The 17408-nt window shown below is 39.0% G+C and overlaps 1 protein-coding gene across 1 annotated transcript; it reads left to right on the top strand.

Moving 5' to 3' along the window:
• The first annotated feature begins 3723 nt into the window (after positions 1-3723).
• LOC120313424 (vomeronasal type-2 receptor 26-like) lies at positions 3724-15296 on the top strand. The gene is made up of 6 exons (XM_039355337.1): positions 3724-3860; positions 4268-4559; positions 5373-5768; positions 6669-6896; positions 8782-8908; positions 14392-15296. Exons 1-6 carry the CDS (start codon positions 3724-3726, stop codon positions 15294-15296), a joined length of 2085 nt encoding a protein of 694 aa, XP_039211271.1.
• The last annotated feature ends 2112 nt before the right edge of the window (positions 15297-17408 follow it).

Here is a 17408-nt window from a genome sequence, read left to right as displayed (position 1 = left end):
CTGGCATTAAGGAGAAACTTTCTAACAGTGAGAACAATTAACCAGTGGAACAGCTTCCCTTCAGAGGTTGTGGGTGCTCCATCACTGGAGGTCTTTAAGAAGAGACTGGACAGCCACTTGTCTAAAATTGTATAGGGTCTCCTGCTTGAGCCGGGGGTTGGACCAAGGTCCATTCCAGCTCTATTCTGATTGATTGACGATGAGGGCTCTGTGTGAGTTGTTTTGTTTCACGTTCTTTTCTGCAGACTATCTAGATTCTTCTGATTGTTAATGTGAAAATACTGAGTGCCGATATGAAGGCACTACTCAAGTACATGGTGTTTTGAATTAAGCATTCTCTCTTTTTGCATTAGGAGAGAAAAGAGACGGGCTCATTTCCATCAGGAAAGTGTGATACTCTTTTGTATCAATAACTTTTTTTTTTCCGGCTAAAAATCTATTCAATTTATTAACGCATAATTTCAAAACTTCTTTCCCAAAAATATCTCAGTTGCAATAGTAACTTTGTAATTGAATTACAAAGTTTAGAATATGAGAAGCAACATTATTCTCAGTTTCCTTGAGTGAGTTGTATGGGACTTCACATAGAGAGAAATGTGAGGAAGAATTTTCCTGGCGCTCTGTATTTGCAAATCACAAGAGAATTGACTCAGTAGAGGAATCTGATAATTTTGGGGGGAGGGGAAAATTCATTCCCCACCCTCTCAATTGCCCTAAAGGTACAGATAATCCTCAACTAAAATTTCTGTTGCCAAGTGAGATAGTTGTTAAATGAATTGTGCCCCATTTTATGACCTTTCTTGCCACAATTCAATTAAGTGAATCACTGCAGTTCTTCAATTAGTAACTTGGTTAAGAGAATCTCGCTTCCTCATTGACTTTGCTTGCCAGAAGGTTGCAAAAGGTGATTACATCATTCTGGGACAGTGCAACCATCATAAATATACACCAGTTGTCAAGCTTTCAAATTTAGATCACATGCCCATGGGGATGCTGCGACAATTGTAAGTGTGAAAAACAGCCATAAGTCACTTTTTTCAAATGACCTGTTGTAAGCTGAGGACTCTCTGTATATTGTGGTTCAATATTGAAAGCTGCTGAGAGATCCAGCAGAATACCCCACCAGAGGTTCAGTGTCCAGCAGAGTTAATTCACAGGCACAATCAGTGCTTTCTCTGTGCTGTGACTCAATGAGAAACCCAAATATAACAGGACCAGATATTCTTCTTCCCCAGAGTAAGTTTCTTGAATAATGGGAACAAGTTTCCTGAGTTGTTATTTTGACTATTAAATTGAAACTATGTCCATACGTTATGCAAAGGTTTTCCTCTCTTGCATAGTAGTAAGTGAAGTAATACAGAGAATCAACTGTGATTCCCAAATCCCTTCATAATTATCAAAATCACAATGATTACTTCATCTTCCACTAAAGGCTAGGGGACTTCTCTCACCCACAGTTATTTTGCAACAAGGTAGGTGTTAGTAACCCTCATCCACAGATTTCTCAAATATTTTGTAATTCTTATAAAAAATTGAAGCTCTGGTCCACAAGTGCCTCAAGGATGATGAAGAACACATGGTGAGACTCCTGTAGGCATACTGTGCAGGTCTGAATTTTAATGCTGCCCTTTTAACGTGCCAGATTAAATTTTATCTTGCTTGACCAACTCAGTGGATCTGTGTTGTTTGCCTAGAGAACTTGGCTTCTCCTTAGACAGCTCTGAAGCCAAATATAGTGGGTGCCTGTCTCAGAGAATGACAGAAGATCTCCATTATGATATCTGAAATACTGCTGATGCTGCTTCTTCTGGTGTCTCATTTTCCATGTGGCACAGTGATATCCAAATGTCCATTAAATGTGCAGAAAGAAGAAGAACACAGATTTAATTACTACAGGCCAGGAGATTTCCTGATAAGCGGAATCATTTCTACATCTAGCACTATATTTAAACCATACTTCTTCTTCAAGCCTCCAAACCACAGTTTTCAAAGGTAATTCCTGATGTGAACTTAACACTAGTGATTAATGTTATCCTTTTAATAGGGATGTCTTCCTTTTAATAGGGATGGTTTCCACTTTCTGGTACCTGATCTCTGCCATCTTTTTCACTCTTCATTTGCTTTAAGAAAAGGTCTGTCTGTCTGTCTGTCTGTCTGTCTGTCTGTCTGTCTGTCTGTCTCTCTCTCTCTCTCTCTCTCTCTCTCTCTCTCTCTCTCTCTCTCTCTCTCTCTCTCTCTCACACACACACACACACACACACACACACGTTTTTCCTGGGGAAGTGGCCATGGTCTTCTTCTGTTGACTTTCAGCTTTTTTTTTCATCAGAAGGCTGATGGGCAATTTGTGCCCTAAAAGGAGTTGAGGTTGGTATTTTACTTTCTACAGAATGAGTGCTATCTTCCATCTCACTTTTTGTTTTAATTAATAAGATAAAAAAAATAAAGAAGCCAAGGATCACAGCAGGATCCATGGCCTTGGGTGTAGGATATCTAAAGACTTTGAAAACACCATCCATCTTATTTAGAAGGGCATTCAATTTAGTAGAGGTGACTTCAGCTGCTCCAAAGAAAAATCCATTTCTAGTAAGTGGTTGTTGTTATTATGTCTTGACATAAAAAGTTGTTGATTTGATTAGGTGAATTCAGTGCAGTACTGGTCACCTTTGAAACCTTATTTTAGATATTCGATTCAATCACTGAACCAACATAAATTGACAATAAAATTAAAAATTACAGTCTTCCCGTATGGAAGTATCAATCCATACAGACTGTGAGGGAAGTCACTAAAAAATAAATTAATAATACGGAACTACAGAACTATTGTTTTTAGTCATCTTCTTCTCTTTCTTTTCAACATTCTCAGCATTATAACTTTTGCCAGAGAGCTAACTTTTTATATAATATTTCCAAACTGAGATAATTTGAGCCTGGTCATTTGTGTGTGAGTGAGCAATCTGGTTGAATTGATTGATGTTCCATTTCCTTGTTTTCTTGGCTGCCTACAGTATACTCAGGAGTCTTCTCCAACCCTAAAATTAAAAAGTGGCAATGCACTTTCTCTCCTGCTTCTTCAAAGTCCAACATTTACTTCCATAGAGTATTACAGGGAATATCATGAGTTGAACAATTCTGATTTTTGTAGATATGGACATATCACAGCATCTGAATATATTTTCCAAGGCCTTCATGGCTGCTTTACTAAGTGCTAGTCTGTGATGTATTTCTTGACTGCTTGTGAAAAGGTCTTGGCGATGGAAGGTCCAAACACCCAAAGAAACTCAATCTTGCTTGAGTTGAGCTGAAGCCTGCTGCACCTATCCAGGACCCTCAGCCTCCAGCCCCTTGGACAAAAAGACCACATTTTTTTAAATTGAGATTTTTGTCTTTCTTAGTTAAAGAACATGACTAATAATGCAAAACATTCTTCTATTTTTATTTATGGTATCTATCTATCTATCTATCTATCCCTATCACATTTACAAACTGCCTATCTTCCTCACAGTTACTGTGGGCATTGTCAAATAAGATATAAAACATAAAAATATAGATAATATAGATATTATAATATAAGGCAGATTAAAACAAGAGTAAAATGTCTAAAATTCAGAATTAAAAAGACAGGGCAGGTCCTTCAAGCCACTAACGAGCCCCATGGCTGTGTGCATCTCTGTGGGTCCCAAGTGAGTCAGCAGAACCAGACATTTCTGAACAGTCAAGAGAATGGGTACCAACCTCATCTCCGGTGGACGAATGTTCCAAGGGGCAGGGACAATGGCAGAGAAGGCTCTCTTCCTGGATCCCATGAACTGGAGTTCTTTAGCTGATGAGGTCTGCAAATACTTTTCCTACCAGACCAGGTGAGATGGGCCAAAGTAATGGGATGAAGATGGTTCCATAGGTAGCCTATCCCAATGCCAGGTACTTCAAAGGTCATAACCAACACCTTCAATAGGACCCAGAAGCAAACTGGCATCCAATGCAGCTTGCACAACAGAGGTCTATAACAGAGATGTTATATGTGCAGTCCTTTATGTGTCCATAATTGCTGGCACAGCCACATCCTGTACCAGCAATACTTCTAGATACTTTTCAAGAGTACCCCAGGTAGAGCACAGATTGTTAGATTGTCAAATTTGTGCACTAGACTTATAAGACAGCAATCCAACTGATTAGTTATAAATGTCCTTAAAGGAACAGCTTCAGGAAATATAATGTGTTTTTATGAATAGAAGATGAAAACTAATTGCAGTCTATTATCTTGCAGTATACCGAGTATGAGCTTCTGGCATGTCCTGCCCTTCTTCTTTGCCACTCATGAGATCAACCAGAATCCAAAGCTGCTACCCAACATCACCCTGGGCTATAACATCTATGAGAACTTTTTCAATGCAAGGATAACATATGAGGTCATGATGGACTTGCTGTCTACAGGACAAGAGAATGTCCCAAACTTCAGTTGTGGAAGACAAAATAATCTTCTGGCTGTGCTTGAAGGGACTGATTCGGAGTTCTTTACTTCCATTTCAACTATGCTGGGCATCTACAAAATTCCACAAGTAGGAATGAATACTGAAGCTAATTTAATTTTGTAAAGTCTACTGATAATCCAAAAGGGGTCAGATAATAAATAAAATGAGTCAGATTACAGAGCTTAAAGGACGCCTGAACCATTCCATTTTCATCAGGCATTCAAATCCCTTTCCTCATTTGTACATATGTTGCATATCTTGGTTTTTTTTAAAGATACACAGATTACACAGAGATTTTTCAACTGAACGAACCTTCACCCATAGCTCAACCGAAGTGCTCTCAACCATATTTTGCATGAAATTTGCATCCTCTTTCCCCACTCTTCTGCCTCTTCTCCCTGTCTTCTGGTCACTGCAGTCTTGGGAGAAAAAGAACATCTTTTCACCCTTATTCCAACTAATTCAAAACAAAATCTCAAGAATTGTAATGGAAATAACATAGATAAATGTTACTTTAAGAGAGTTTTTCCCTACTTGCACCTAAAGACAATGAAAACAAACCCAGCTGACATATTTTTTCTGCTGCGTTCACATGATGTTCCATTTCCCCCAATCTATCATCAAAGCAAATCAAATATATATTTTAAAGCCTTTACAATAAAAGATTACAGCAAAAAGAGAAACACTTTAATACAGCAATTTGTTATTGGGGAAAGGAAAAAAAATAGGAGAATAAAACAGCATATCTAATGAAAAGTTCTGTGCAGTTGTATAATTTGGGAATATAATTGACCAGCTGATATGTGAGTAGAGGGTTAACATCAGAAAAAAAATAGAAGTAAGCACTTATTTTTATCCTTAAAAGCAAAGCAATCAATCATCTTTTCTGTTTCATCTTAGATCAACTATGGGGTCATCAGCCACATTCCAGAACAGAAACATCATTTCCCTTTTTTCTACCGGGTGAGTCCAAAACAAGAACCTCCTCACTTGGCAATTGTCAAGTTGCTCCTGCATTTCCAATGGACGTGGATCGGCCTCACTGCTCCAGATGATGAAAGCGGAGAAAAGTTCAGAAGAACCTTTGTGCCAGAAGCCATAAGGAAAGGTGTCTGTGTTGCCTTTTCAGAAAGCTTACCCATGGTTCTTAGAGCAGGGAGGGAAAAGGACATCCTTGAATATTTTAGTGACACTAAAGTGAAAAGTATTGTTTGCTACTTGAACTTTCATGCCACATTAATACTAGCAGTGCTAATACGAGACATTGAAAAGACAAAAATCATGTTTGGGGGAAAAGTATGGATTGCCACAGCTTTGTCAGGTATAAGCGTGAAATTTTTTTATCGATTGCTTAATCTCCAGCATAACCATCTTTTGCTATCCTTCTCAACTCAGACAAAAAAAAGGACACAGTATTATGATTTTAATTCACATTATTCTGCTACAGTGAAGTTTGGGGAGGCAGCATTTCAATGTTCTTATTCAAGTCCTTTGTTGTCTAAGAAAGTTTGGAACAGCTGCCTGGAAAAAGAGACCTGGAAAATCTCATCCCCGGATCTGGTTGGAAGAATCCTGTCTGAGGATGGCTCCAGTATTTCCACAACAATCCAGGCTGTGGCCTGGGTCCTCAGTGTTGCCTTTTCCTCCCAAATGAGTAAGAGGAGGATGCCTGCTGGGGACCACCAGACACTCCAGATGATACAGCCATGGCAGGTAATGCTTCTTCAAAATGTTGCTGATGGTTCCCTTTCCATTCTTAAATGTTACGTTAAAGATAAGCAGAGATGATGGGGATAACCAACAAAAACTGCCAACATCTGATATTTCTTCTTAGCTGATGAGGAGGTTTACAGAGAGATAAAGACAGAGATTGTGTTTCTGAATCTTCTAGATTAAACCTGGTGTGCTGATTCAGAATGCTTATGAGAATAGGATACAAAATAATACAATAAAAAAATCTGTATGTTCATGTGAGAGGGACAGACAAGCATACAAAGACAGGCAGAAAGAGGGGGGAAAGCATGGGAGAAAGAATGGGAATGGGAGAAAAAAAGAGGGAGAGAATAATTAGAGAGAAAAAAATAATCTCCCTACCACATTTGCAGACAGAAGCACTAGGATAAAGTACCTCTGTTTTGACTTAGTGCTCAAATGAGAATGTATACATTGTAAGGGTGTTTCTCCATGTCTTTTCAGCTCCATCCTTTTTTAAGAAAATCCCAGATTTACAATTTTTCTGTGAATGATGTTTATTTGGATGAGTATGGAATTCCCACTGCTGACTTTAATATCATGGACTGGGCAGTATTTCCCAACAAGTCTGCTGCTGGGGTAATAATTGGGAATGTTGAAAAAGAAGTCTCTTCAGACATCAAGATCTCTGTGGATGAGAGCGCCATCGTATGGCCAACATCTTTTAACCAGGTAACTAAGTCTGCCTCTATGTGGGTTTTATTGTTCACCTGTTCCTATGTATCCATGTGATTTTTTGGTTTATTAGTCTTTTGACTAATAAGCACTGCTAAAAGGGAAGGTTGAAGGAGACACTACTATTTTTCCTGGACTTCTGAAAAGATCTATTGCTTATGGTGAATATACCAACGTTGTTCTGGGGTAGGATAGAAATCATGTTGCTGGCTAACCCAAAGCTGTTTGTACCATGTAAAGAAGCTAAGGAGCATCACAAACCAGGGAGCTGGCCTTTGACACTGAGAGATTTATAGTAGGGCCTCTTACTCAGTGGAATCTTTGGTGCTCTCTGAGTTTAGTTGTTTGTTTGTAGATATTTCCTTGGTTACTTACCCAACTAAATAACATCATTAGTACCTGATGATAGCACTGAAAATGTTATCTAGTCATGGAATGAAATATCTGCAAGCAGGCAATCAAAGCCAGAGAGCATCAAGGAGTTTATAGTTCAACACTGAGTTACAGAGATTCTCTTCTATTGAATCTTATTCAAAGTTTATTCAGAATTGGAGTCTGATTTGAGACTGAGTTGATTATAAATTGAGTTCTAAGAAATACATATTGTAAGAAGGCAGAGGAAATGTTGCGACAGATGGTGTCCTAGCAATTGCTAAGATTTGTTGTTGTTGTTGTTAATTGCGAAGTCGCGTCCGACCCATCGCGACCCCATGGACAACATTCCTCCAGGTCTTCCTGTCCTCTACCATTTTCTGGAGTCCATTTAGGTTCACACCTACTGCTTCAGTGACTCCATCCAGCCATCTCATTCTCTGTCGTCCCCTTCTTCTATTGCCCTCAATCTTTCCCTGCATTAGGCCCTTCTCCAGTGAGTCCTTCCTTCTCATTAGGTGGCCAAAGAATTTGAGTTTCAAGTTCAGGATCTGACCTTCTAAAGAGCAGTCGGGGTTGATCTCTTCTAGGACTGACCGGTTTGAACGCCTTGCAGTCCAAGGGACTCGCAGGAATCTTCTCCAGCACCATAATTCAAAGGCCTCAATTCTTTGGCGCTCAGCCTTTCTTATGGTCCAACTTTCACAGCCATACACTGCAGCTGGGAAAACCATGGCCTGGACTATACACACTTTTGTTGGCAGGGTGATGTCTCTGCTTTTTAGTATGCTGTCTAGATTTGCCATAGCTTTCCTCCCCAGGAGCAAGCGTCTTTTAATTTCTTGGCTGCAGTCCCATCTGAGGTGATCTTGGAGCCCAGAAAAATAAAATCTGTCACTACCTTCATTTCTTCCCCATCTATTTGCCAGGAATTGAGAGGGCCGGATGCCATGATTTTGGTTTTCTTAATGTTGAGTTTCAAGCCAATTTTTGCACTCTCCTTCTTCACCCACATCAAGAGGCTCTTTAGTTCCTCTTCACTTTCTGCCATTAGAGTGGTATCATCTGCATATCTTAGGTTGTTGATATTTCTCCCAACAATCTTAATTCCAACTTTTGTTTCATCTAGCCCTGCCTTTCTCATGATGCCTTTCTCATGATTACTTCATGACGAAGTAATCCTTTGCAGTCCATCCTTTGGACTACATTTTCCACAGTTTTATATCATTGACTAGTTGGCTGAAGCTGAAGTCCAAAATCCCAGGATAATGATGCCTAGACAAGAGAGTCATCAGCTTTTTCTGAACATTGAGGGGACTCTGGAATCATAGACTGCTGAAATGAAACTGCTAGTGGAAACTTTTCACTAAAAGTAAAATATTTTCATTCTATTTGGAAAGAGATCTTGAAAGTATCTTCTTGAATTTATGAACCCACTTTGGTGCTCATTTCCATTTTAAGAAGTAATCATCTCATTCATATGTTTCTCTGAGTTTTTTTTTCTGTTCAGAAGGCACCCTTTTCTAGGTGTACGGAAAGTTGCCTCCCAGGATATACCAAGCTTATGAGAGAGGGAGAACCAGTTTGCTGCTATGACTGTTCTCCATGTATGGAAGGAACCATTTCTGTGCAGGAAGGTAAGTAGTTAAGAACAAAGAAGGAGTACCAGTCTTTTATTCTAAGGACAATATATTAGCAATAGCAATTGAACTTAGATTTATATATTGCTTCTTAGTGCTTTATAACACTCTCCAAACAGTTTACAGAGTCAGCATATTGCCCCCACCAATCTTGGTCTTCATTTTACTGACCTCCAAAAGATGGAAGGCTAATTCAAACTTGAGCTGGTTGGGACTGAATTCCAGGCTATGGGCAGAGTTAGCCTGCAATACTGCATTCTAATCACCACACTGCAATGGCTCTGGTATTAGCAAGATTTGATCTCACATACCAATATACTGAAGTTGAAACTCAAATACTTTGGCCACCTAATGAGAAGGAAGGACTCACTGGAGAAGGGCCTAATGCTGGGAAAGATTGAGGGCAATAGAAGAAGGGGACGACAGAGAATGAGGTGGTTGGATGGAGTCACTGAAGCAGTAGGTGTGAACTTAAATGGACTCCAGAAGATGGTAGAGGACAGGAAGACCTGGAGGAACATTGTCCATGGGATTGTGATGGGTCGGACACCACTCTGCAATTAACAACAACAACCGATATACTACATCCAGATTCAGGAAACAGACCAAAAACACTGCAAGAACTGTTCAGTGAAGGTAGAATTCATCATGATGGATGTTTTCACAAGTTGCTGAAACAATAACAAGCAAACTTGAAAAAGATCGAGAGACCTTAAGAAACATGACAGCATTTGAAACACTTATAGAAAACAAAATTTATGATCAAGAGCCATTGTTTTTGAAATTTAACATGAAGATTGAATAAATAAACATTTGTTTCGTAAAATGGATGCAAAACTTTAAAGAAATAATCACAATACAAAAATGAGAGGACCTTTTAAAAAGAAAAATACAGAAAATTCACTCTATAATTTAAGGGGAACTTGCTTCAAAATGTTTTTCAGGTGTTCTAAAACTACATTAACAATTGCAAAATAAACTAATCATAGAACATTTAATGTTGGAAAAGCCATGACAAGAAGGAACACTTTATCTTCTGTAGTGGTTATACAAAAAACTCAAAAGCATTGGAATGAAATACATAAAAATATTCAGAAAAATCTTATACAAGATGAACCAAAATCACAAATATTCTTTATAGGTATACTTTCAAAAAGAAAAAAAATGCAAAATCTCTCACACTACAAAGATATTTGTTCTGGCAGTTGCAAGAACAAATTTAGGAGAGAATTGGAAAAATAGACATTTTGTCAGTGATGTCAGTTTGGGAGGTCAATTTGGAGAATTTGCAGCAATGACACAATTGACAATACTTACAGCAGTGTTTCTCAAATTTGGCAACATTAAGTCATGTGGACATGAACTCCCAGAATTCCTCAGGAGCCATGGAATTCAGGGAGTTGGGGAATTCTGGCTGGGGAATTCTGGGAGTTGAAGTACACATGTCTTAATGTTGTCAAAATTGAGAAATACTGATCTACAGTGTCCATGATGAAATTTAACCAAATTTTTTAAAAATGGATCTTGGACGTAGAACACGTTGCGTAGCCGGATATATTTAGACCTGTCATGCCTCCTTCGGAGCCTGAATCTGTGGAGGAAAATGAGCTGGAACGGGACCCTATGGAGGTCGAGAGAGAGGTGTCTGTAGCTTCAGAGGAATGTGGGGTAGAGCAGCAGAGGCAGGCTAGGGCCCTTCAGGAGTGGGACAGACTGGACAGGAGAGACAGAGTTCAGGTGATGAGCAAGGGCCACCGTCACCTGATTCTAGAGCACAGAGAGTGGAGAGAACAATGCAGGCAGGCTGAACTACTCAGGAAGAGAGTGTCCTGCCCCTCTCCACAAGGCACACCTGGAGAATGAGATTTAAGGAGACAACTGTGGGGAGAAGCTTTTTTCATGAACAAACGCTGATTCCTTGGAGTTTTGTGTGTGTTGTTGCTGATCTCTTGTTCTATGGACTTCTGCTTGGAAATCCAGAAACTCTGACCCTTGGACTGGCTGATAATGTTGCTTGGATGCTTGTAGATCTTGGACTGTATTTTAGCTTCCCTTTTGAAACTATTTTCAGCTAGAGGTATGTGCGTTTTCCTTTGTTTGGAGGCTTGCCAGAAATGTGGGAGCATTTGGGGAAAATTTGGAGCAATTAAAGAGCGGTTTGAATTTCCATCTGACTGCATTGCCTCTGTGCTATGCCCTGGGTCATCACATGACCTTTTGAGCATGACTTTTAGCTAGAAAGTTGTGAAATTAATTAAAACTAATTTAAGAATTATTCAAATATAAATGCTAGCAAGAATCTTTATAGTTTAAAGTAAAACACACCCACACAAACAAATAGAATATGTGTGGAGGTGGGGGTTGTGTGCTTGTGTGTATTCTACATACAGCTTGGGGAAATAAGAATAGAATAGAGCTGGAAGGGGCTTGAAGGTCTCCTAGTCCAGCCCCCTGCTCATGCAGGAGAACTATATCATGACAGATAAGTGACTGTCCAGCCTCTTTTTAAAGATCTCCAGTGATAGAGCACCCACAATTTCTGCAGGCAAATTGTTCCACTGGTTAACTGTCCTCATTGTCAGGACGTTTCTCCTTAATTCCAGGTTGCTTTTCTCTTTGATCAATTTCCAACCATTGTTTTTTGTCCTGCCTTCTGGTGCTTTGGAGAATAATATGACTCCCTCTTCTTTGTGACAGCCCTTCAAATATTGGAATACTGCTATCATGTCTCCCCTATTCCTTCTTTTTTTAAGACAAGCCAGACCCAAGTCTGTCAGCTGTTCTTCATATGTTTTAGTCTTCAATGCTGGCTCATTGTCAAGTGATCGTCCACTAGGACTCCAAGGTCCCTATCATACTTACTGTTTTTAAGCCAGGTCTTGCCTAGTCTGTACTTGTATCTTTGGTTTTTCCTGCCTAAATGTAAAAGTTTGCTTTTCTCCACATTGAAACTCATCTTGTTGGATAGGACCCATTGTTCAAGTTTGTCAAGATCTTTTTGGATCCTGAGTTTGTCTTCTGGGGTATTGGCTAGTCCTGCCAGTTTAGTATCATCTGCAGACTTGATGAATTCCCCTTCAATTCCCTCATCTAAGTCATTTATGTAGATATTGAAGAGTACTTGGCCTAGTATGGAACCTTGTGGTACCCCACTGCTTACTTCTCTCCATGTGGATGTAGTGCCATTGAGGATTACTCATTGAGTACAGTTTGCCAGCCAGCTATGCATCCATCTGGTGGTATTGTTGTCTATTCCACCTTTTTCTAGTTTACCAAGGAGGAGGTTGTGGTCTACTTTGTCAAATGCCTTACTGAAATCTAAGTATATTATGTCCACAACATTATGCTGGTCTACTAGCTTAGTTACTTTATCAAAGAATGAAATAAGATTGGTTTGGTATGTTTTTAACAAACCCATGCTGGCTACTGGTTATAACTTTGTTTGCTTCTAGTTGTTCGCAGATCTGTTTTTTATTATCTATCTATCTATCTATCTATCTATCTATCTATCTATCTATTTATGAGACTTATATACCCCCTTAAGTGCAAGCACTCTCTAAGCGGTGTACACCAGTAAGCAATGTATATATATATTTACATTGCCCCCAAGAATCTGGGTCCTCATTTTACCTACCCCAGAAGGATGGAAGGCTGAGTCAACCTTGAGCCGGTGAGATTTGAACCGCTGACCTGCTGAACACAGTCAGCTAAAGTGGCCTGCAGTACTGCACTTTTCTGGGATCTTCCCAGGTATTGATGTTAAACTGATTGGTCTGTAATTTCCTGGGTCAGTTTTTTTCCCCTTCCTTGAAGATGGGAATCACATCAGCCCTTTTTCAGTCCTCAGATACTTCCCCTTTGCTTCAGGAGTTTTGAAAGATATGGTGCAATGGTTCTGAGATAACATCTGCCAGCTCCTTCAGAACTCTGGGGTGTAATCTGTTGGGTCCCAATGATTTATATTCATCAAGGTTGGATAGGTGGTCTCTTACCATTTTCTTGCTTATTTTATTTTTTGTTTCTAAATTTGTTTTTTGCAGTGGTTTTTTTGGTATGCTGGGCTATAGTTTCTTTTTGTGTGAAGACTGATGCAACGAATGAGTTAAGCAGTTCTGCTTTCTCCCTTTTGCCTGTTACTCTTTAGTAGACCTACAGTTTCCTTGTTGTTAATATGTTGGATATATGTTTTTTTATTATCCTTGATTTCTGTTGCAAGTCCTTATTCATTCTGGGCCTTTGCTTTCCTGACTTCATCTTTGCATGGTTTGGTTGCCTGCTGATAATCAGCCCTTAGTTATGTGTCCCTCTTTCCATTTTTTAAATTGTCCTTTTTGTCTTTCAGTTTGTCAGAGAGATCTTTGTGCAGCCATGCTGGTTTCTTCTTGGATTTCTTGTTTTTCTTTTTCAATGGTATTGTGATGGACTGGGCTTTTATGATCACATTTTTCAGAGTTTCCCCCACTTCTTGGGTTGTTTTCCCCTTTAGGATTTTCATCCATGGAATCTTTCCTAAGTTCTCTCTGAGTTTGTTGAAATCAGCTCTTTTGATGTTTAAAACACTGGTTGGATTATTTTCTATTGCTAGTGTTTGCATTATATTAAATTCCAGTATGACATAGTCACTTTCACCCCAGGTTCTGGCAACTTCAACTCCCTCCATCACTTCTTCTCTATTGGTAAGAATTAAGTCCAGTATAGCTTTATGTCTAGTTCCCTCCTCCACCTTTTGGATGATAAAATTGTTGGCTAGGTTGGTTAGGAATCTGTTTGATCTCTCGCTCCCTGCAGAGTTTGTCTCCCAGTTGATATCTGGATAGTTGAAGTCTCCCATTACTACTCTGGTATGCTTCCTATATACATTTGTTAACTGGTTGGCAAAGAGTTCATCTATTTCTTCTGATTGGTTGGGTGGTGTGTAATATACACCTATGACAATGTCACTTTTTTCTCTTTTATATTGACCCATATACATTCTGGAGAAGTTTTATCTTTGATCAGGTGCATTTCTGTAGATATGTAGTGTTCTCTTACATATAGTGCAACTCCCCCTCCTCTTTTTGTAGACTTGTTTTTTTTTAACAATTTGTATCCATCCATCAGTCCATTCCATTCATGGGTTTCATCCCACCAGGTTTCTGTAATGCCAACTATGTCATACCCACCTTTGTATACTATTGCTTCTAGTTTGCCCTGTTTGTTCCCCAGGTTTTGAGCATTTGATTTTCCGCAATCATAATTTTGTACTTTATTAATGCTTAGTAATTATTTCTTTTTGAGTTACTCAATTATCCCTATCCAACACAGACCATTTTCCATTACATTTTATTATTACAATAATACCTTATTTTTTTAAAAAAAAATAAAAAAATAAAAAATCTTCATTACTCTATCTACATACATCCTGTTTCTGGTCAGTTGGTCATGATGTCCTGAATGTCACTGAATCACTTGATTAACAAACAGTACTTTGTGTTTTCCAGATGTAGTCCATTGTGAAAAATGTCCTGATGACCACCATTCCAACAAGAAGCGGGATAAATGTGTCCCCAAAGGTATAATGTTTCTGTCCTACAGAGAAAACTTAGGTGTCATATTGGCTGTCTCTGCAATTTTTTTGTCTCTTACCACTGCCTTAGTTCTAGGAATCTTTATTAAATACAGAAAAACTCCTATAGTCAAAGTCAACAACAGGGATCTCACCTACATTCTCCTGATCTTTCTCCTGCTTTCCTTCTTGACTTCCCTTCTATTCATTGGTCAACCCAAGAAAGTGACCTGCCTTCTTCGACAAACTGTCTTCAGTGTTGTTTTCTCAGTTGCTGTATCATCCTTGCTGGCCAAGACTATCATGGTGGTGATGGCATTTCTGGCCACAAAGCCAGGAAGCAAAATTAGGAAATGGCTGGGGAAATCTTTGGCCAATTGCATCATCTTCTCCTGCTCTGGTGTTCAGGTGGCCATCTGTTTCATATGGCTGGGAATCTTTCCCCCATTCCCAGATTCTGACTTATATTCCCAAAAAGGGCAGATTCTACTTCAATGCAATGAAGGTTCAATCACCATGTTCTATTCTGCCCTTGGCTACTTGGGCTTTCTGGCTTCCATCTGTTTCTTGGTGGCTTTTTTAGCCCGAAAACTACCAGGAAGCTTCAACGAAGCCAAGTTGATCACCTTCAGCATGCTGCTCTTCTGCAGTGTTTGGGTTTCTTTTGTCCCTGCCTACCTGAGCACTAAAGGGAAATATGTGGTGGCTGTGCAGATCTTCTCCATCCTGACCTCCAGCCTTGGCTTACTCAGCTGCATCTTTGTCCCCAAATGTTACATCATCCTTCTGAGACCGGACATGAATGTGAAGGAGCATTTAATAATGAAAAACAATGAGTGATCTTGATTTTGGCAGTTATTTTTATCCAAATTATTGCTAGGATAAAATGAGACATTGTGAATTCTTTATTATTTGCTCTAAGAACTCTCTCCCATGTGATTAATTTTACTATCAATAAATAGCATAGTGAAGGTTATTGATGTTTCCTCCAGTAATTTAAAACCATGTTATTTGTCTTTTAATTTACATTACTTCAATATCCTTTCAGTGTATTGTACAAGTTGAATAAATAAGAAGGTAGAATTATCTCTCATCACAATCATTATCACAAATATCATGCATTGAGCAGAGGGCAAGAAGTTACAGTAGTTTGGGATAGATGAAGAAAGAGCTGGTTCAAGAACATATAGAAAACATGGGGTTTAGATATGGTAGTGGAAAATAGAGGGAAAGAAAAAGAAGAAAGACTTTTGAAATTAGGAGGTGTCAACTATTCCACATAGTCCATTCAGAAAAAGTCTCCTGGGGCAGTTTCATTTTCCAAGAATACAACTACCTGAGCTGGCATGGATACAGAAGTAGAAAAGCTTTTCCCCTCTTTTCCTGGCCCATTCACAGTCATTTTTTCCCTCCAATTCACTATGTTTTTTTGTTTGAGTAATGTACTCTTTGTTTAGTAGACTTTCACAGCATTTGACCTTGAGGTGATGGTATAGCTGCACACTTCGAGTTGGTGCTCTTACATTCCTTTGGCTCTCCTCTCAATACCTCACTTACATTCCAATCATTGTCTTTCCTCTTTACTTCTTGTCTGGCTGTGAGTGGGGTTTGCAAAGAGAGTCAAGCTTCAGACATGACAGAAGGCAATTAAAAAGATTATTCATGAAGAAGTGATAGACAAAAACACACGAGGCTTGTTCAACAATTCCAATGAAGCTTATTGGCAGCTGAGGCAATGAAGAGTTGGAACTTTTGCCCCTGTGAACCAGTGGGGAAAGAGTTTGGAGAACAAGATCAAGAGGAAGAAAATGCTAGGATGTGAATGAAAGATCTGATTGAAAATCTGATCCATCTAGCTGCATGAATGACATGAGTGAGAAGAATGGAAAGGTGGTATAGAGAGGATTTATTGGGTTGCTAGACTATTTATTGATCTCAGGTTTCTATAGTACTGTGTTGATACAATTCATGGACTTATAATCACCTTTAGGATTTTAAGGAAAGTTGCCAAATTTGACCATTACAGGCAGGACATTCTTTTTTCTTCTTGGATGTCCCAGGAAGTAGAAAGTCATCCCAGAGAATTTTACAGATGGGACAGGCAATTGAGATTCTGGACTCCAACATACTGGACATATATGCTCAGTGCAGATATCAAATGAAACATCCTAATTTTGATAATTGTAAAGGGAGAAGGAATCACAGTGGACACTTGATGTGACTTCATCTGCAGATGAACCACTGGAGACATACATTTGTGTGACCCATATATATAATTCCAGTTGAAGTGTTTACTTGGTCCATCAAGTGACCATTCAGAAAAGTGAATTCCTTTTATTTACAAAATTATTGTTGAAATGCTAGGGAGGTCCTGGTGATATGCCACTTTATACACTTTTTAAGATTCTATTTGTTTTAAGGACTGAGCATGAAAGACTTATTTATATGTCCCCATCAGTTTACAAAACCTAGGAGTTAATCCAAAGCAACAGCCTATTTTTGGAGAAAGTGCAGTTCTTAGAAAACACAGAAACCTCATAGGCCTACTGTCAACCTTCAAAGAATTTTTACACTGTTTCATCCATTACTGCTTCTTAGTTTGCCTACAGACTCAGGGGGAGGGGAAGGGTGAATGGAATGTGGACTTCAGATATCAAGCTGTCAGTCTGTGAAAACCAAGGTCTCTCGAAAGTTGTCTTCTGAGAACTAAAGACATTATCTCATAACAAGATCTAACACTTAATTGGATAATGTGACCTATATGATTAAGGGGAAGAGAAACTTTTATGGTTTCTTCCTCCTTCCACAACTGATTTCAGCTGGTGTACAGAGAGCAACGTTGAGTCTTAGGCCTCTGCTTTATGAAGTGCTGAAGGCTAGACTCTCTTCCCACTCCTATTTAACATCCTAAATATCATAATAACTGTAGTCAAGAATATTGATTGTCTTTTG

The sequence above is a fragment of the Crotalus tigris genome, unplaced genomic scaffold, assembly GCF_016545835.1.
Source record: "Crotalus tigris isolate CLP2741 ecotype Arizona unplaced genomic scaffold, ASM1654583v1 scf7180000018682.9941245338:1185362, whole genome shotgun sequence".
NCBI classification, from domain to species: domain Eukaryota; kingdom Metazoa; phylum Chordata; class Lepidosauria; order Squamata; family Viperidae; genus Crotalus; species Crotalus tigris.
Note: the sequence above shows the minus strand (reverse complement) of the source record. Positions and strands in the feature narration are given on the sequence as shown.

Bases quoted from the DNA above. Each gene is read 5' to 3' on its own strand.
- LOC120313424 (XM_039355337.1), top strand. From the start codon at position 3,724: ATGGGTACCAACCTCATCTCCGGTGGACGAATGTTCCAAGGGGCAGGG. The intron at 3,861-4,267 runs GTGAGATGGGCC...ATTATCTTGCAG, and splicing joins TACTTTTCCTACCAGACCAG to TATACCGAGTATGAGCTTCT. The intron at 5,769-6,668 runs GTATGGATTGCC...ATGTCTTTTCAG, and splicing joins AAATCATGTTTGGGGGAAAA to CTCCATCCTTTTTTAAGAAA.